At 56.4% G+C, this 19,812-nt stretch overlaps 1 protein-coding gene across 3 annotated transcripts; it reads right to left on the bottom strand.

The window, feature by feature from the left end:
* Positions 1-1,791: 1,791 nt before the first annotated feature.
* ABCB8 (ATP binding cassette subfamily B member 8) lies at positions 1,792-19,527 on the bottom strand. Of its 3 annotated transcripts, none has more exons than XM_012786164.2 (16): positions 19,349-19,527; positions 14,815-15,124; positions 14,337-14,492; positions 14,168-14,262; positions 13,932-14,037; positions 13,060-13,221; positions 12,864-12,949; positions 12,662-12,759; positions 12,264-12,369; positions 8,910-8,943; positions 8,532-8,668; positions 8,275-8,369; positions 7,974-8,107; positions 7,079-7,226; positions 4,947-5,197; positions 1,792-4,228 (listed from the first exon to the last, which is right to left on the bottom strand). In XM_012786164.2, exons 1-16 carry the CDS (start codon positions 19,441-19,443, stop codon positions 4,091-4,093), a joined length of 2,151 nt encoding a protein of 716 aa, XP_012641618.2. In that variant the 5' UTR covers positions 19,444-19,527; the 3' UTR covers positions 1,792-4,090. The 3 variants fall into 3 exon arrangements, with proteins under 3 accessions (XP_012641618.2, XP_075862846.1, XP_012641619.1); XM_076006731.1 differs by lacking the exon at positions 19,349-19,527 and adding an exon at positions 15,615-16,046; XM_012786165.3 differs by lacking the exon at positions 14,815-15,124.
* Between the last annotated feature and the right edge of the window lie 285 nt (positions 19,528-19,812).

The raw sequence follows: 19,812 nt of genomic DNA, 5'->3' as shown, positions 1-19,812 counted from the left end.
CTGCCTCCCCTGTCTTCCCACTGACCTCACCCAGGAGCATTTGTTCTTTCACAAAGAGTAGTGCTGGCTCTTGACCAAGCTGGAAAGTAGTTGGAACTTTGGCATCAGTAGACCTCTTCTTTCTGCCCCCAGTGTCCCAGCCTACACTGGATGGCCAGGGGCCTCTTCAGGTCCCACATCCAGGGCCTGGCTGTTTCTTGAGTGTCTCTCTCTCCCTAAAGAGACCTCACCTCCTCACACGCAGGCCCTCCCATTGGGGAGGCTGGCCTCTACCATGATGTGTGTGGGCTCCCCTGCTACCCCCGGGAAACATGGGTGCCCCACCTGCCATCCTCCCAGGTACGTCACAGGCATCCTAGGACTTCACATCTCGCAATGTGATATCCAGGCCAGGAAAACGCTCTCATTCTTTTAAATAGCTGCCTGCCACCTGGTTATGCAGATAGTTTATTTAATGGTTCCCCTATTGATGAACACTGGGGTTCCTACCTCTTTTGTTACAACATTGCTGTCAACCCCACTGCACAGATATGGGCTCCCAGAAACAGAAGTGCTATGTTAAAAGGTCACTGTGTTGGTAATATGGTAGATGACATCAAATTCCCCCTACAGGACTCATGCCAATTTGTACTCCCACCAGCAACATGGGAGTGTACCTGTTTGCACAGGGCTTTTCTTTTCTTTTCTTTTTGAGACAGAGTCTCACTCTGTTCCCTGGGTTAGAGTGCTGTGGCGTCAGCGTAGCTCACAGCAACCTCAAACTCCTGGGCTCAAGCGATCCTTCTGCCTCAGGCTCCTGAGTAGCTGGGACTACAGGCATGCGCCACCATGCCTGGCTAATTTTTTCTGTATAGTTTTAGTTGGCCAATTACTATCTTTCTATTTATAGTCGAGATGGGGTCTCACTCTTGCTCAGCCTGGTTTCAAACTCCTGACCTTGAATGACCCGCCCTCCTCGGCCTCCCAGAGTGCTAGGATTATAGGTGTGAGCCACCACGGCCAGGTCTGCTCAGGGCTTTTCTAAAGGAGTCACTGTGTCCTTGAACCAGCATGGTCTGAAAGCTGGCCTAGAGAGGGCAGGGCCAGCACAGTGTGTTATTTGCCTGAAGACTCTTCTGATGATCCGGAGGCGATGGGTTGGGGCTAGGGGTGGGGAGGACGCCCAGAGCCCAGGGCAGAGAACTCCAGAAAGCAGAGTTGCTGTTCACAAGGTCAGTGTCAGCAGGCCTGAGGTGGGACTAGGGTGTCCTGCTGATCCATGGCCCTTGGGATGAGCTGCTGCCCGGCTCAGGGCCACAGGGGCCAGCCCAGGAGCACAGCAGGGAGGAGAGCCAGGGCCTGGTCCTTGTCAGTGTCAAGCTTTGCGTTTGGTCAAATGCTCATCAGCCCCATGTATCTTGCAACTGGGCGACACTTCCCTTTAGGCCTGAGAGAAAGCAGGCTCATCTACATTACTTTTTTTTTTTTTTTGAGACAGAGTCTCGCTTTGTTGCCCAGGCTAGAGTGAGTGCCGTGGCGTCAGCCTAGCTCACAGCAACCTCAAACTCCTGGGCTCGAGCTATCCTTCTGCCTCAGCCTCCCTGGTAGCTGGGACTACAGGCATGTGCCACCATGCCCGGCTAATTTTTTTATATATATATCAGTTGGCCAATTGATTTCTTTCTATTTATAGTAGAGACGGGGTCTCGCTCTTGCTCAGGCTGGTTTTGAACTCCTGACCTTGAGCAATCCACCCGCCTCGGCCTCCCAAGAGCTAGGATTACAGGCGTGAGCCACAGCGCCCGGCCTACATTACTTATTGACCAAAATTTATTTCTACTCCATCTTCTTCCAAAAAGCATTTGAGGCTGCCAAGTTCATTTTGGTGGGCTTTAGCCATGAGTTCTAGAAACACCGTTCCACCAACCACATGTGAACACACAAAGCTATAATTGCCTGCCCTCCTGAAGGGACCACAAGCTTCATGGGGGCAGGGCCACTCTCATTCCCCACGGTAGGCTCAGTGGGACAGGGTAAGTGCTTAGTTAATAAATAGTTTGGAAGGACTGAATGAATAACATGGTTTATAGTACAGATGTGACAACTTTCCAAGGCTACAGCACTGGGATTTCAAAATATTTTACAGTAGATTATCCATTTAAACACTTAAAAGGCTCTCTAGATCAAGCACAGCCAGGCATCTTGTAGCTGGCAGGCTGTGAAGTCACCCAGGGAACGAGTGCAGACAGCTCAGCTCTTCAAGCTCAACTGGCCGTGGGGTGTCACCACTTCCCTAGTGGGTGGAGGGAGGAGGAGGGCTGGACTCCGAGAAGCCACCCTGAAGATGTAAGCAAACACCCAGAATCTGGTGTCAGAAGGCATCTTGGGCAGTGCAAGGCTGAATAGTGAGGCCCACAGGGGAGGCGTGGGGCAAACAACCTGGGCCACGCGGGCAGCATGGGCTTGTCAGGAAGCGGAGGCCCTGAGCTGGGCTGCGCTAGGCAGGGATTTGGTGGCGATGCAACCTGAAGCCAGCACCAAGCTCTATGCAACCTCTAATCAGTCAGGAAGCAGGATATCATGGGGGCGGGTGTGGCCCTGGGGCGGCTTGTCCCCAAAGTAGCACGTGGTCCCAAACCGTGCTCACAGAGGCTTCGAGCCACACCCCAGCTCCTGCACTTACACCTGAGCCACTGCTGCCTGTCCCAGGTTGGCCTACCCGCAGCAGCAGTTGCTGTTTCAGCTGCTGCCACCAACCCTGAAAGATGGCACCTGCCCTTCTTTGCCACAGGATAAATCCGAAATGCTGGGCTGGCACTGAAGGTATACCGCAGGAAACCCCACTTCCCCTGCCCCAGGGAGCAGGGCTCTGTGGAGTCCCACAGGCTGTACAGCAGAAGGATCCCAGTGGAAAGTGACAGCAGCACCAAGGCAAGAGGCCACTGGCCCTGGGAGTAGGTGAAGAGGGTGACACATCTGCAGCAGCACAGGGACATGAGGTCTTGACTGCTTCTCGGCCCTGGGGCACCAGTTCAACCCAAGGCCCTCCTTGCATGGTTTCCAGACCTCCAGAAGCGGGCTGGAGCCCAGCCCTGCCTTGCTCACATCTCTGGGGCTCCATGCACGCGCCACTCAGGCTGTCTGCACCTCCCTTTCAAGGTGAGCCTCCCAGACCACTCTGGGGAGGCTGGTCTCTCAGTGACATTGTATTTTGCACTAACTACTCTTTGCTGGGTTTGGACTTGTTAGTACTATGGCCCGGCAGCTGAGAGTCCTAGGTGTGCACCTGGCCCCTCCTCTGTCCCCTTGAGGGCCGGTGTTCTGGGGGACTGAGAGGGGAGGCCAGCAGCAGACAGCCAGGCAGGCGAGGTGCTTCTCCCAGGCCACCCCACACCCTGCCCCTCCTACCCTGACCCAAGGGCCGGGCCGTGTTAGGCATCTGTCCTCTTGGGCATGGGGTGGGGAGGCGAAATCTGGAAATCAGGACTGTGTTAATAGAGCTGGGAGGAGAAAGGGAGGTTGCTTGGAGGATGGGAGTATGGGTTCCAGAGTGGGCCAAGGGCTAGGCTCCTTCTTCCAGCCCCAAGGGGTGGTGGGGAAGAGGGATTTGGGGGTCAGTCCCCAGTCTAGGGCAGTGAGGTCCTATCCAGGATGTGGGAGGAGCCTAAGTCTGGATTCCCAGGCCCACCCAGGCCCTGATTTTGTAAAGTTCTCTGCAGCTGGGGCCCTGGACCACTGAGGCTGTTAGGCTGAGCAGGAACCTGGCTGCAGATTCTGAGCCGGGCTGGGGCGGAGGGGGGGGGAATGTCTGAGCAAAGGGAGAACAGAGTGCAGGGGCCTTGGGACTCTGCCTCCTCCTACCTCCTCCTCCTACCTCCGCCCACGCCCACGTGCAGCCCAATGACTCTGGGAGGAGGAGGCAGCCTGTTGGGACTGGGGAGCCGGTGGGAGGGCTCCCGGCCTCCTGAGTGCTGGTTTTATTGTGAGTAGGGGAGCAGCAGCGACTGTCACACAGCACACTGGCCCTCCTGGCAGCTCAGTCCCCAGTGAGCTGCCCCAGCTGAGCCCGGCCCTGGCTCTGATGCTTGGCAGAGACCTCGGAGGACGCCTCTCAGGACTTGTGCTGGTGGTTCCCGGGGCCTTCAGGCTTCTTGGGAGGTGGGGATGCCAGCGGCCCCTCCAGGACCTGGCTCCGGATGAGCTCTGCGTACAGCCCGCCCTTCCTCAGGAGCTCTTCATGGGTCCCAGCCTGGGGGACAGGAGGGAGGGATGGTTGCTCTACCCAGTGTGGCGTTCACAGCCCTAGGAGGGTGGAACTTCTTTACCAGTCATTGGGCTCATGGTCACTTAAGCCAGTGTCCTTTCTGGGGACACTCTGAAATCAAAGCCCAGTGGGAAAGGAACTGGCACTGGCACAGCTGCATTATTAGTCAGTGCCACTGCCCACTTAGCTGAATTTTGGAAGAATGTGACTCCTCGTGTCCCCGTTATAGCGCCCAAGGCTCTAACTCAGGACCTCATAACCCATAAAAGCCCCTCAGTCTTGGCTTAAGTGATTGGCTGGGGGCTATGAGCCCCCATGTTGCCTGCACCTGACTGGTCCCCAATCTGGGTGCCTAGATCGGGGTGCCTAGCACTGCCTCCTCTGCACCTCAGCCCCTGGGCAGCCAGCCCTGCCTGGGCCCCACCCCACCTCGCACCATACACTTTTCTCAGTACTTTTCCTGTTGGCCCGGGAAGCCAATGGTGCATTATACTATCCCAGGGGACAGAGGGAGAGACGGATGTGCTGAGCAGCCAGGGCTTATCTAGAGGCAGGAACTCTTGAATCCTGTGGGATGCTGCTTTCAGAATATGGCCCCAAGGCCAGGCCAGACCCTCATGCAGCTCAGCTGAGCACCCATTCTGCCGTCCATGGCTGAGGCCATCCCTAACCCACTGACTCTGTCTCCCAGGCCCACACTAACCTCCCAGACACGTCCCTTGGCCATGACGACAATGCAGTGGGCTGCACGGACGGTGCTGAGCCGGTGGGCAATGACCAGCACTGTGCGGCCTGTGCTGGCCCGGTCCAGGGCCTCCTGCACGACCCGCTCAGACTCTGCATCCAGTGCACTGGTGGCCTCGTCCAGGATCAGCACCGTGGGCTGCTTGATGAGAGCACGGGCGATGGCCAGGCGCTGCTTCTGGCCCCCAGACAGGGTGGTGCCCCGCTCACCTGTGGAGAGAGGGCCCAGGGCAGGGGCTTGAATCAACCCTCAGCTATGCACTTGGGGGTGGCCCACAAAGGGGCACGGATTCTTCCTGAACTCTCTTCCGGCTCCTCTAAGTGCCCCTCTTGGCACTGTGCACACGTGCCCTGCCTCTGGGTCCCCCACACTATGAACATTCACCCTGCCCCTCTGAGGGTGGGGTGATGCCTCTCAGCCCCCCAATCCCCATCCCTGTGCAGATGAGTGTATGCATTCACACAAACGACACAGCAGGCCTCAGAGTACCACAGAGAAGGTGCCAAATGTCCCTCCTCAGCCATGGCAGGGCCTCAGAGCCAGGACGACACACTGCCTGCCCTGTGCCTGCAGCTCTAGCTGCTTCCCTGGCCCCCAGGTCTCTGCTGCTGTGGGAACATCCAGCACCAACACGTGGGCTCCTGGAGTATGGTGACTCAGGGCAGTGGGATTCAAAGCCCACAGAGGACAGGAGAAGTGGTGGCCTGGGAGACGAGAAGAACAAGGCGATGGCAGTATCACAGGTCAGCTGGGGGTCAGCCCTGAGAAGCCTAAAGTGAGCACAGAGTGTCCTAGGATGAGAGGTGGAAGGAAAGTGCCACCCCAGAGAGACACAGGGCAGTGCCACACCAGGACACGTGGAGCATGAGCCGTGTGGAACACGGTGGAGCAGTAACGCAGACCGTGGAGGGCGGGCTACAGACAGCAGCGCCACAACCCGGAAGGCTGGAGCCCCGTCAGACTGAACGGAGTTGAGAAGCCCAGATAGTTCCGCATCCTGCGATGTGCTGGGACAGTCTGCAGCAGTGCCGAGACACTGCACCATAATCATACCCCAGCAGCTGAGAAAAGAAGCCCCATGAGATAAACACGCAAAGCTACAAGCTGCACTGGGAACACGTTACAGTGTGATACTGCACGCTCCAGCGTGGCAGGACCACCGAAGTCCTCTCCTGGGAAGTCAGGAGAGGGACCTGCTCAGCTCAATCACCCCATTATAACGAGAGGAGAGACATGTCACAGCAGAAAAGGACAGGAAAGAAACAGGGGCCAGGAGAGGGCAAACAGTTACAAGGAGTTAACTCCCCATTTGGTCTTGAGAAGTGGTGGCCCCTGTTGGGCTCTGTGAAGATTCCAAATATGGCCAGGGTCCTGTCATATTCTTTTTTTTTTAAGACAGGGTTGTGTTCTGTTGTCTGGCCTGCAGTATCGTCATCACAGCTTATTGCAGCCTCAAACTCCTGGGCTCAAGTGATCCTCCTGCCTTGGCCTCCCAAATCCTGTCGTATTCTCTAACTCCTCTAGAACCCTTCCTGTCTCTGCAGCCAGCTCGGTATGTTGTGCCTGAACCCCATGGGGCTGGACTGCCCTGTCCCCCTGGCTACGGTTCTGGGCGTCCCTGACACATTGACTGTCTCTCTTCCTGGTTGTCCCTGCTCCCCTAGTCCCACCAAACCCTTCACCGTCCAAGTGGAATCCTGTCTCCCAGTCTTACTGCCATGGGGCCCTGCAGACCCAAGCCGGATTCTATTTTTTTTTTTTTTTTTTGAGACAGAGTCTCACTCTGTTGCCCAGGTTAGAGTGCCGTGACATCAGCCTGGCTCACAGCAACCTCAAACTCCTGGGCTCAAGCAGTTCTTCTGCCTCAGCCTCCCGAGTAGCCGGGACTACACGCATGTACCACCATGCCCAGCTAATTTTTTCTATATATATTTTTAGTTGGCCAATTAATTTCTTTCCATTTGTAGTAGAGACGGGGTCTCGCTCTTGCTCAGGCTGGTTTCGAACTCCTGACCTTGAGTGATCTGCCCTCCTGGGCCTCCCAGAGTGCTAGGGTTACAGCAAGAGGGATTCCTGTCCCTGGAACTCACCGACGATGGTGTTATAGCCCTCAGGGAAGCTGCAGATGAACTCGTGGGCATTGGCTTCCCGTGCAGCTGCATATACCTCTTCATCGGAAGCTTCTAGCTTCCCAAAACGGATGTTCTCCATGATGGTCGTTCCAAACAGCACTGGCTCCTGGGGGATGGGGGGATGGGGATGGCATCCACAGAAACATTCTGACTCTGCCCCAGAACCGTGAGGGGCTGCCACGCGCATCAGGAGAGTCTACCTTGGCTAGACCAGATTAGGATCCCTTGGAGAATCAGAAGTTCAAAGTCAGAGGTCAAGTAAGGGCACAGAGTGGCCCCTTAAAGGGGCCTAGAATCCCTGGCTGGGAGGGTGGGGGAAGGGCTGGGAGAGCAAAGCCAGCTGAGTAGAGGGAGGGAGGAGGGCCTCGCACTTGGGCTCTCTGTGGCTCCTGGGCAGCTGCCCCCACGGGCCCACGGGGCAGAGTGCCCTGTCGCTGGGTGCCACGCCATGCACTTCAAGCAGAGGGAACGTGGCCGGAGGCTCAGTGCTCCAGGCTGGGCTGTGAGTCCCCGCTTAGTGGGTGGACGGCGGCCACCTGCAGCCCCAGCAACCCCACCATGGGCTTCTCTAGACCTGGACGCTACAGGCTTCGCAGAGATCCCAGGGATCCCAACACCCCCACCTGCACACACTGCTTCAAATGGGGAACAAAGCGTTCCCGCCCTGACAAAGGCACAGCTGCAGGTGCCCCCAAGACAAGGGTACCTCAGACCCAGACGACAGCGGGGGACATGTGAGGAAGGCCAGGGGCCTCCTGACTAGGGTGGGGAGGGAAGAAAGGCACCCGAGGGCTGAGAGGACCAGGGAAGGACGGGGGTGGGGAGCTGAGGGCAGCCCCATGTGGCCCCACACCTGGCTGATGAAGCCGATGACCTGGCCCCGGAGCCAGGAGGGGTCGAGGGTGCGCAGGTCCTGCCCGTCCAGTGTCACCATGCCCGCCGTGGGGTCGTAGAAGCGCTCCAGCAGGGAAGCGACTGTTGTCTTTCCTGGGGAATTGCAGTTGTGCGTGAGGGAGGTAAGGGCTTCTGGAGACTGCCCCGGCAGACGGGGTCCCTTGTGGCAGAGGAGGGAGACCCCCAAGGAGGGCCGGGACTCTTCCGCTGATGCCAGAGGAAGAGTCGGAGGGTGGACAGAGGGTGGTGGCTCCCCTTACCTCCCCCAGACTGGCCCACGAGAGCCACAATCTTGCCAGGGGGCAGCGTCAGGGTGAAGTCTCTGAGCACCTCGAAGCCGGGGCGGCAGGGGTAACTGGGAGGAGAGAGCCGTCAGACCAGGCTCTGGGCCGTTGTCCTTCCTGCTCCCTCCTCAGGGACCTCCTCAGGGTGCTTGTCTAGGGGCATTAAGCCAGACCTCCCCCACTGGCTACCCCAGCCTCGGCCCAGAGGGGCCTAGGCCCGCCGTGCTGCTCACCTGAAGCTGACGTTCTGAAACGTGACGGAGCCCCGTAGGTGCTCCCTGGGGATGCAGGAGCCCCCAGACAGCGGGATGCAGGGGCTCAGGGCCATGTACTCGAAGACCCGGGCGCCAGCACTGAGGCCTCGCACCACCTGCGGGGGAAACCCAAAGTCTGCGGCGAGGTGGGAGCAGGGGCTCCTGGGGACGGGAGCCCCTGGGTGCTGGGTGGGGGCCACCGCAGCATCTCCTAAGCACCATGCAACAGCAGAGGGGGCTGTGGGACTGGGCCCGGGTCCTCCTGTCCCTCTTGCCCCCACCCACACCTGGTTCCCACAGCAGCACACACATGACACTGGCCACTGATGGGACTCAGGCCCCCCAGCTGCCACTCACCTGACCAAACAGGACAGAGAGGTTGGCCATGGACCTGCGAGGAGAAGGAGAGAGGGTTGGAAGAGGTGGGGACGAGAAGAGCCAGGAGCAGGGGGAGGAAGCCATGGTGGGGTCAGCAAGGAAACAGGAGGCCTGCGGCCAAGCACGGAGACAGCTCCTGAGCAGGAACTGTGGGAGCCCTGGGATCTAGGGACACCAGACCACTGAGCCCTGGCTCCCTCCTTGGCTGGACAAGGATGACAACTGTCTGTCAGCCTAGTCTGGGACGCAGGGGTGGTGTTCCAAGAGGGGATGGACATGGAAGGCAGGCAGAGGGCCTCAGTGGTGTCCTCCATGCTGGCCTGGCCCGTAGCCCGCAGGGCGAGGCCGGCTCACTGTGTGCAGGGACCACGTCGTTCCACCAGGAAGGGACCCCAGCTGGCCCTGTGACCTCCCTGCTTCACCCTGGTGATGCAGGTGTGCTGTCAACAGAGATCGAGGTTGTGTGGCCCACAGTGGGAGATCAGCTCTCAAAACTGGTGTCACATTCTTTCAGAGGAAGAAGAAAACAAAAGACACTGACTAGGCTACAGGGGAACTCTGGGGACAATTCCGTGAAACAGCTTCTATCGTGGGCCTGCCCTGCAGGTGTGTATATGTGTACGAGATGGGGCGTTTATCTGTCTAGACAGTGCGTGGCCTCCTTCGTCCCGGCAGGGCTGGGACAGGGCTGGGCGGCTGCCGTGAGGCTGGGGAGGAGGATGAGTCAACTGCTCCTTAGTCACTGGCCCCTGACCGGCCTGGCTGACCCGTGACAGTGTGTCTGCCATCGTGTGTGCCGGGTCCTCTCTTTCAGAAGAGGAAAGACTGACTCCCCAGCAATCTGTCAGCTGCAGGATTCACTTCTTCCAGCCCTGGAACCCACAAGGAAACGGCTCTGGCAGGCTCAGTGCCATCACACTTGCCAAGGAGTGGGCAGGCAGTGAGCAGGCGGCCAATCTAGCAGGCCACGGTTGATGAGAAGGGGACACTCTCCATTGGCAGCTGGAAGCCATCGGGGCCTGGCAAAGGGGCTGGGACACAACTGAAGTCCCCCACACATGTGACTCATCGGTGGGGGAGGACCCTGCTCTCAGGAAGACTATGGGCTGCAGGTCTCGGGCCACACTGGGCCTTGCCTGGCCCTGTCTGTGGTCTCTCGGGGCAGGTCCCCACCTCCCCTTCCTCACTTGGCCTCCTCCCTGCTGGACCCCAGCACTGATGCACGGCCCCTTGGCTTAACTGGCAGAACCCAGGAGGAAACACACCAGCTTCTTTAATACAATAAGACCCAATTCCTCCCAGGCGGATAGTGAAGAATCTCTACCTGAGCATGGCTGGAGGGGCCCCCAAAAGGATAAGGGCCTATGGCTGCGGGAGGAGCAACCGGCAAGGCAGACAGCGCAGCCCAGCTCCCCGGCAAGGGCGGCCATAATGTAATCCTGTTAGACAGCTGAGCAGTACAGTGGGAGGTAAGGAACGTCTGCACTCAGGCCATAAAAAGGAAGTGGGTCCTCGGAGGAGGGGACGGGGCTGGCCAGAGCAGCTGCCTCCCCCAGGGAGATGTCCTGCCACTGCCTCCAAGAAGGGCTGAGGGGTGATTTCACTTAAGGGAGCCAGTGGGTTTCTTATGGGTCCTCGGGACTAAGACAACTATCCTGCTCAGAGAGACGAAGCTGGGTCTGATCACGGGAACCAGGTCAGCATGGGGGGCAGGCAGCAGAAGGGACGCCTGAGCCTCATCCCTACTGCAATGCGTCTTTTTTTTTTTTTTTTTAAGGCTAGTCAAGTGTAGTAGTGGGGGGGGGGAAGTAGTAGAACAAGGAGTTCAATCTGTAACTGACTGTGCAATGCGTCTTAATCCCTCAGCCACCTGGGAGCAGCCCCTGGCTGGGGGAGGGATGAGGCTGCCCAGGACCAGAGAGGGCCTGAACGTCCTCAGATTAGGGAGCATCGAACAGAAACGGGGCTGAGGGTGTTAGCACAGGGGCAGAAACGGGTGGCATGCTGGGTTTGGCGCTGAGAATGGGAGTTGTCCTGCCTGCTATGTCTCAGTCAGCCTCAGTCTACAAGCGACAATAAGCCTGGTGGCGGGGCAGCCTGTGGGAGACAGCAGACACACACGCGGGGGTGTACCAGAGGGGTGTACCAGGAAGCAGGGCGCGGATACCTGCCCTCAGAACGGGAGCGGTGGCCTCGGGACGGGGGGGGGGGGGGGGGGGGGGGGGGGGCAGGGGGACTCACAGGGGAGGGACATGGGGGGCAGGGGTGGTGCTCTATTTTCCTCAGATGGTTGGTGGTAACAGGTCTTCACTCTTTCATTATTTATTACAGCGTATTCACGCTTTAATTACGCATCACAATGTGTATTTATGTTTTATGCATCTATACACTTGGTGGGTGGGGAAGCAAAGGGAAAAGCAGCAGTAGGAACGGCTAGTGTTTAGCTTGGAAAGGGGGAAGGGGAGGCCCACCTTGGGCCATCTGTGACAAAGCCAGGCCATAAGTTCTGGTCGCCCCGTAGGGCAGGGGGCCCAGCTGGGTGGGTGGTTTCAGACTAATGAAAAGCACAGGCTACAGGGGTGGGCCTGGCAGGGGCAGGCGCTCAGCCTCTCATCTCTGAAAGTGGTCAGGGGCAGGGAGCGGGGAGAAGGCAGCTCTCAAAAAGCTTGCCAAGGACGGTCTAGCCACACATGGAGTGTTATTCAGCCTTAACAAGGAAGGCAATTCTGACGCATGCTGTGACACAGAGGAGCCTCGAGGTCACTGTGCTCAGTGATAAAATCCAGTCACAAAAGGACAAATACTGTGAGATTCCACTTGTAGGAAGTCCCTAGAGTTGTCAAATTCATAGAGACAGAAAGGAGAGTGGTGGGGGCTGGGGGGAGGCGAGAGGGGGCAGTTAGTGTCTGATGGGACAGTTCCAGTTCTGCGAGGTGAAAAGAGGTCTGGAGATGGTTGGTGGTGATGGCTGCAGGATGATGTGAACGTGCTTAACACCACCGAACTGCACACTTCAAAATGGTCAAGATGGTAAACTTTATATTGTGTGTATTTTACCACAATTAAAAAAATTTTTTTAAAAAGCTTATCAAGGAAACTTCTGAGAGTCTTTTGGGAGGCTGAAGATAACAATCGCATTCCTGAGTGTAGCTGGGGGTGTTACGAGCGCTGAAGGGCAATCTCACTCCAGCCCTGCGCTTCCCTGGGGCAGCTGGGCAGGCCTGGGGCTGTGCAGCAGGCCCCCCAGAGCAGGCTGGCACCCCCGTCCCCTGACCCAGCAGGGCTCTGAGGGTGACAGGGTGCTCCATAGGGATGGGAATGGCCCCCACTCACCTCTGCACCGTCTGGGAGGCCACCAGGAAGGACATGAGGTCTCCCCCTGTGAGTTGCTGTCCGGCCACAAGGGAGCCCCCAATAAACAGGGTGCCTAGGACCATGCCTGTGAGGGAGGGGACATGTGGTGAGGGCGGACAAGGCAGAGCAAAGAGCCCAGCCCAGGTGTGAGCCTGAGTCCTAGCCCTGCCCCGCCACCAGCTGACTGGGGGATTCAGGCAAGCCCCAGTGCGTAGGGTGGGCACGGCTCCTCAGCTTCCCCAGCGGCGGCCCTGTAGCACTCCACACATGGCTTGGCTGGGAGGTGGGCCCAATGCCCTGCCCTTGCCTGCGTGAGTTGGCAGCCCGTCTGTCTTCGCTCTCCCCAGCCTGGACGCCCTCGAGACTTGCTTACTCACAGTTAAAGGCGATGTTGGAGAGCCCTTGGAACAAGGCGATGCCCCGGCCCAGCTCTTCTGCCCTGCAGCGGCACTCCTCCAGCTCTGCCCCGTAGCGCCTGGTGAGAGAGGCCAGCCATGCTCAGGAGACACGGGATGGGCTGCAGGGTGGGCAGGGTGCGCAGGTCGCTCCACTGTGTACCCCGCCCCTCCCGGGACTCACTCCTCCTCCCGGTGCTCCATGGCGAAGGCTCGCACAGTCCGAACGTTGCCCAGGGCCTCATCTGCTACGCCTGTTGCCCTGGCGACCTGTGAGGAGTCCAGGAAACATGGAGCCAGGTTGGAGACGGGGAAGAGTGACAGGGTGAGTGGACAGAGAGAAGGTGGGGGTGGAGAAGGATGGCCAGGAATGCTGGTACCTGCTCCTGACACTGGCGAGACAATTTCCGGAGACCTGAGCCCATCAGGGTGCCAACGCCCATCAGGGCAGGTGTGGCCACCATCAGCAGCAGGGTGAGGCGTGTGGACAGCATGGACAGGGACACCAGGCAGCCAGCCACCTGGGTGCAGCTTCGTAGCCCCTGGGAGTGGGAATGAAGGCAGGAGGCTATCTGGCATCAGAACCATGATGCAGGGGACTTTACCAAGAGTTAGCTGGCCAGAGCTCTGCACTTACAAGGCCAAGGCCACAGACCTGACCCCCGGGAGGCCAAGTGGCAGTCACAGAACATAACCCTTTCTTGACCAGCTAGGGTACGACCGGCAGGTATAAAGGGGCCAAGTGAGAATGTCTACGAACCATGGCATCCTTGTCCCAGACAAATCCCAGTCTACTTCTCTTTCTGTTTCAGAAATGGAACAAAGAGCACTGCACAGGATACCACCCAGTGACTGCTATAGGCCGGGATCTGGCATAACCCAGTGGCCACAGCGATGGTGGGAGTGGATAAGGGGAGAGCATCAGTATTCAGTAAAGAGCCATCTTGCATGCTCAATGCTCGTCGGGGATCCAGGTGCTCTGGGTACAGGTACAAGGCAGGCCAAGTGATTTTGCTCTTGCCAGGAAAGGCTCTCCTCTAAGTCCTTGGGAAGGCTTTGTGGAGGAGACAGAGTTTCAGAGCAGTGGAGAAGCAGCGCCCCCTGACCTTGGACACTGCCTCAGCACCTCTCTTCCATGAACTTCCATGTTCCCTCACCAGGTCTTGGCCCAACCCCAGGGCTGGGGCAGGGCTGGCCTGGTGAGTGTGCGTGGGGGAGCCTGGGTGTGTATGGGGGAACTGGGGCCACTGACCTGGGAGATGACGAGCTTGAAGGATGACTTAAACTCCTGCACATCGGTTGTCAATCGGCTCACCAGCTGCCCTGTCTTTTTAGCATCAAAGAAAGCAATGTCTTGTCTGGCAGTGGGACACGGAGGCAGGTGGGTGGGAGGAGGAAGAGGGAGACGTTACTTCAGGATGAGGCCCCACCGCTGGGCCCCTGTGGGCCCATCATTCACCCCACTCTGTACCCTGTGGCTGGCAGTACCGAAGCAGGGAGGTGAAGAGGGCCCTCCGCATGTCCACAGCCATGCGCTCGCCGATGTGGGACAGCAGCACCAGGTACCCGAAGGTCAGCAGTCCCTGAGAAAGAGGCCCGGGCACTCAGGGATGCCCCAGGGCAGCTCCTGTGGCCTCCAGCCCACTCCCTGCTGTACCTGGATGCCATAGAGGATGAGCAGTTGGGTGCCGAGATTTCGGGACTCAGCCATGAAGCTCCCCACATGGTCCCTTGTGTACTTGGCCACGATCTCTACCAGCTGGCCCAGGAGCAGGGGAATCTGTACGTTCACCAGTGCCGCACCCAAGGCCAGCTGGAACGGGAGGGCAGAGGGGACAGATGTTTAGGGGGCCTCTCCAACCCAGTGCGACCTTGGCCCTTCCTCTGCCACTGTTGTCCTGGAACCCCACCTTCCAGCCATGGCACCCCTCAAATCCAGCCACCTTGTACTGATTGTCCTGGCATCCCTCAGACTCTGGGTCCTTGGGCTAGCCCTTGCTGCTTCTAGGAGGTCTGAGACACAGTGAGGCAGGAATGCTGTCCCTGTGCACCTCTGGCTCAGAGCCTCTGCCGACCCCTTCCTTGGTCCTTCCCTGTCCTCTGTCCCCTCTATAGAGAGGTGGGGAAAGCCTCACCATGATGGCTACTCCGAGGACCAGCAGGTGGGGACGCAGAAACTGCCAGAAGAGCTTCCAGTTAAAGCGGGACTCCGTAACACGGGGTCTGGAGTAGGCGGGAGGGGCCTGTTCTGCCTCACACAGTGCCACGAGGCAGAGGCGGGGACGCTTACTCAGCAGCACAGGGCCCAGCAGGGCTCCCCCAACCCAGCACCAGGCAGAGGGGCTCCGGCTGGGAGCTGGGGGGGCTCGAGGGAGGTGGGCCCGGAGCTGAGACCGCAGCTGGGCCATGGCCTTGAGGAAGGAGCTGTGGCCGCCATCAGAGTACCTGTACGGAGAGAAAGGCATTGATGGCTCCAGGACCCGACTGTCCTCCACCTGACCAGTAAGCCAACCACGCTCCGGCTGAGCCTCTGCACAGCAGCATTTCCTCTTCTTTCAGGCCCTTGACCCTGCCTTTCTCGGGGACCATCTGAAGCAACTTCAGTTTCTAAGACAAACGTACACATGCAAAGTCACTGAGGAACAAGGAGGCTGAGCATGGAATCAAGCCTTAAGTGTTTCCCCTGCACTGTCTCTCAGGCCACAGCCAGCCTGCAGGCCCTTTCAGCCTCCAGGGGCACCGACCTCCAAGCCAGCAATGGCCGCTGGTCCACAGCACTCCCCAGACAGAGAAGGGCCAGGAGGCCTCAGTGACCAAGGCACAGAGGTCAGGAAGGGGCGAGTTCCTTCCGTGCCTGGCACTGCACCTGCTCACTGCAGACACCAAGGCAGACCCAGCTCCCACCTCCCTGGGAGGGAGATGGCTTTGTTCTCACCTGACAGATGAAAAACACCATGTGGAGCTGGCAGAGTTGAAACAATTTGTCCCCAAACAGTAGAACTGGGATAAGAGGGGAACTCTGCTGTCTGACTCCAACATCCAGGCTTATTCTGTCCTGCCTGTGTGCCGTACCCGAGGGTACAGGTGGCCGGGCCAGGGCTGGACCTGAGTCTTCTGACCTATTATGCACCATCACCCTGCCTCCCCTCCTGGGCTTGGAGTGCTGTGGGGACAATGCATGAAGGGAGAAGGCAACATAACCCTCTCCATTGGCTGGAGGAAACAACAGAGAAAAACGGAAATTCAAATAACCTATCTTTTTTTTTTTTTTTAAACAGAGTCTCACTCTGTTGCCCAGGCTAGAGTGCCATGGCATCAGCCCAGCTCACAGCAACCTCAAACTCCTGGGCTCAAGCAATCCTCCTGCCTCAGTCTCCCGAGTAGTTGGGACTACAGGCATGCTCCACCAAGCCTGGCTAATTTTTTCTATATATTTTCAGTTGGCCAATTAATTTCTTTCTATTTTTAGTAGAGACAAGGTCTCGCTCTTACTCAGGCTGGTTTCAAACTCCTGACCTTGAGCGATCCGCCCACCTTGGCCTCCCACTGTGCTAGGATTACAGGCCTCAAGCCGGCCCAAATAACCTATCTTATCATCTTGGATAGGCTAATTACCTTGTCTTTCCTTCAGTTACCATATCTAAAAAATGGTAATGTAAATTCAACTGTTTAAGACATTTTGAATGTACTGTGTACAGGTTCCCTGATCAGAAGTACAGGGAAGATGGAGGGGAACAGGACAGCCAAAGCAGTTCTGCTCAGTCGGCACACTGAGAGCACAAGCGCTCTTCCTCCTCCTCTGCAGGAATTAGTAAAGGCCTTCCAGGAGGCCTGGGGCCTGGGGGAGGAGGAGGGAGGCTTCCAGGAAGAGAGAAAAGTATCTATGGAAAGAAAACTTTCAAGAATAGTATGGCTGAAGTCTGGCATACAAGCAGGGAGAAGGGGAAAGGGCACTCACTTCAGTCTTTATTTTTATTTATTTAGTTTTTTGAGTCAGAGTCTCACTCTGTTGTCCAGCTAGAGTGCTGTGGTGTCAGCTTACCTCACATCAACCTCAAACTCCTGGGCTCAAGCAATCTTTCTGCCTCAGCCCTCCCAAGTAGCTGGGTCTACAGGCATGTGCCACCATGCCTGGCTAATTTATTTCTTTTAGTTGGCCAATTAATTTCTATTTTTAGTAGAGATGGGGTTTTGCTCAGGCTGGTTTTGAACTTCTACCTTGAGTGATCTTCCCGCCTCTGTCTCCCAGAGTGCGAGGATTATAGGCGTGAGCCACCACGCCCTGCAGTCTTTATAAAGCACCTGGATTTAGAAGATTTTAGGCTAGGTATGACATAATAAGATTTGCATTTTAAGGATAATAGCAGCCGGGTGGTACCTGTAATCCCAACACCTTGGGAGGCCAAGACTGAGAGATCATTTGACCCCAGGAGTTCAACATCAGCCTGGGCAACATAGGGAGACTGTGTCTCTACAAAAAATTAGCTGGGCAGGGTAGTGCATGCCTGTAGTCTCAGCTATTCCAGAGGCTGAGGCAGGAGGATCCCCTGAGCCCAGAAATTCCAGGTTACAGTGAGCTATGATTGTGCACTCCAGTCTGGGTGACAGAATAAGACCATGTCTTTAAAAAAAAAAAAGATCCTGGCAGAAGGGAGTGGGCCCGAGGTAGACAAGAAGACTGGCTGGAGGGAGGCCCACTAGAAGCAGAAATCTTCCAACCAAGAGGGTCTGATGCTCAAAGATTCAGATGAAATTAGTGATAGCAAAAGGCTTTTTAAAAAGAAGAGTATGAGCTTTTTCCTTTAACATCACAGTGTTTCACATCCTCAGACCCTGCTAACTGCAGACTTCATCTCACCCTTCCTGTGCTTTCAAGAAGGCCTGTGCTTCTTGCCAATTCTGTGTGATGCCTCCTCCCCTCACTCCGCCTGCCCGGGTTTTATGTCTTGTTTTCTACTGCATTCTTATGTCTATCCTAACTTTCAGACAGAGAAGCTCACTCTCCTTCTGCCCTGGGTAATTGCCCAATTTTCCCATTAGACTGTAAGTTCCTGACGTGTAGGAAGCTGTATCTTACATCCCCACCACTTAGCAGAGCTCTGGCACATTACAGATGTTCAGCAAATGCTCACGTTTGTTGAGCACAGGCATACCCACATCAAAGATGCAGAATAATCTGACCTGACTGCTGCTGCATTTTGCAAACATTTAGACTCACTGTGGCCAACAGTAAAAATACATTTTACATTGCAACCCAGTATAACAAACACATATATGTCACACAAAGTTGAAATGCTTCACAAAACAGTATTTTCCAAATTTTAAAAATGTATTCCAATATTTTTTAATATATGTTTATTTTTAAAGAGATAGGGTCTTGCTCTGTTGCCCAGGCTGGAGTGTAGTGGCAGACCCATAGTTCACTGCAGCCTCAAACTCCTGGGCTCAAGTGATCCTCTCACCTTAGCCTCCAGAGTAGCTGGGACTAAAGGTGTGCACCATCATGCCCAGCTAATCTTATTTTTTGTACAGCTGTCTCTACAAAAGTCTCACTATGGTTGCCCAGGCTGGTCTCAAACTCCTGGGCTCAAGTGATCCTCCCACCTCAGCCTCCCAAAGTGCTATGATTACAGGCATGAGCCACCACACCGAGATCATTTACATTTAAATGGTACTGATCCATTAGCTTCATTTCATGATCTATTGAAAAACGCTAACTAATGAACACACATATACTTTAATATTATCTGATGTCTTTCCTTGGGTTTCCCTCTGGTTTAATATCAGTACCCTAACTCTGTCCTAAACACATTTTTCAAACTTTTCAATAATTTACCATGGCCACTTTCCAGCTTCTCTCATCTTTTCCAAACTACGACTCTAAAAAGGGCTTGGTCATTGCCAAGAACTGAAGGATTACTTCCCAGCACCAGTACTTCCAGCTCTAGCTGGCCCCAGCTCTTGCCCTCTGTCAATCAGATGGGTTTGTGACACATAACTCCTCATCCGGCTGCCCCTTGAGAATCTTCTGCCTGCTTGGCATTGGGGTTATTCACTCTAGGATTAGAAGGAAATCAGCTCCTTCTCAGATAGCATTTACATTACAGTTGTAGTTCCAGGGTCCTTGTTTGCAGGCACGCCCTCTCTCCTCTCTCCCTCTCCCAACGTGTGTACAATGTTTTGCCAAGAACACACATGTACGAATTAGTACATTGACTCTTTATCCCTGGTGAATGTCTCCAGCTGCAGAAACCATTTTTGTTCGGCTCACTTTGAATCTTGTGGAGCACCACCAATATTAGATGCCCCTGGACACTAGTAACAATTTTTGTACAAATCTCCAGATCAATTTCAAGAGGGGGGCCGGAGACCGGGAACGGCGCCCCCTGATGGGGAGTGCGAACTGGGTATGGTCACTGACCCCAAGAGTCCCCTCCGTTCGACCGACACACAGATGTAGACGCACGGAGCCTCCTACTGGCGCCGGGACTATGGCTATAAATAATTGAGGCCAATTCCCCAGGGAGTGACATTCCACCCCAGGCCGGGCTAGCCTACAATTCCCAGCAGGCCTCGCGCGAACGCGGGGACTCCATCTCCCGGCAGGCCCGGCAATGACCTGCCAGCCAGTCAATGGCCCGCGCTCGGAGTAGGTTTGTCCCTTTTTACCTGACCGCTGAAAATGTCTGGAAGCGGAGGGGCAGTAGAGGCCTGCCTGGGACATGGCCGCCCCGAATCCCGACCCGAAATAAATGCACCAACATGCTGGGATAGGAAAACAGGAGCAGCCGGCAACGGCAGTTTCACCCTCATCCCACCATGGGTTCCATTTTGGCTCCGGCCCGCATCCCGACAACCCCCTCGCCCCTCAGCGATGATTGGTGGAAAGACGCGTCAATCTAGTTGCAAGCTGCGATTGGAGAAAACGTTGTCAGCCCACCTCCTCTCGAAATTGTGATTGGAGAGAATCACCTGCTCGCCCGCCCCCACTCCTGGGCAGGGCCGAGCAGAAAAGGACACTGCCTTTCTCCACCGGCTCTGGGTGACCGTCTGAGGGTGTGCCCAGTCTGTCCTCTCAGCCCCGGGGTATCCATAGTAACGCATCAGCTGCTAACCTCGGGCCATTTTCCTAA

This window comes from Microcebus murinus, chromosome 9, assembly GCF_040939455.1.
Source record: "Microcebus murinus isolate Inina chromosome 9, M.murinus_Inina_mat1.0, whole genome shotgun sequence".
NCBI classification, from domain to species: Eukaryota; Metazoa; Chordata; class Mammalia; order Primates; family Cheirogaleidae; genus Microcebus; species Microcebus murinus.
Note: the sequence above shows the minus strand (reverse complement) of the source record. Positions and strands in the feature narration are given on the sequence as shown.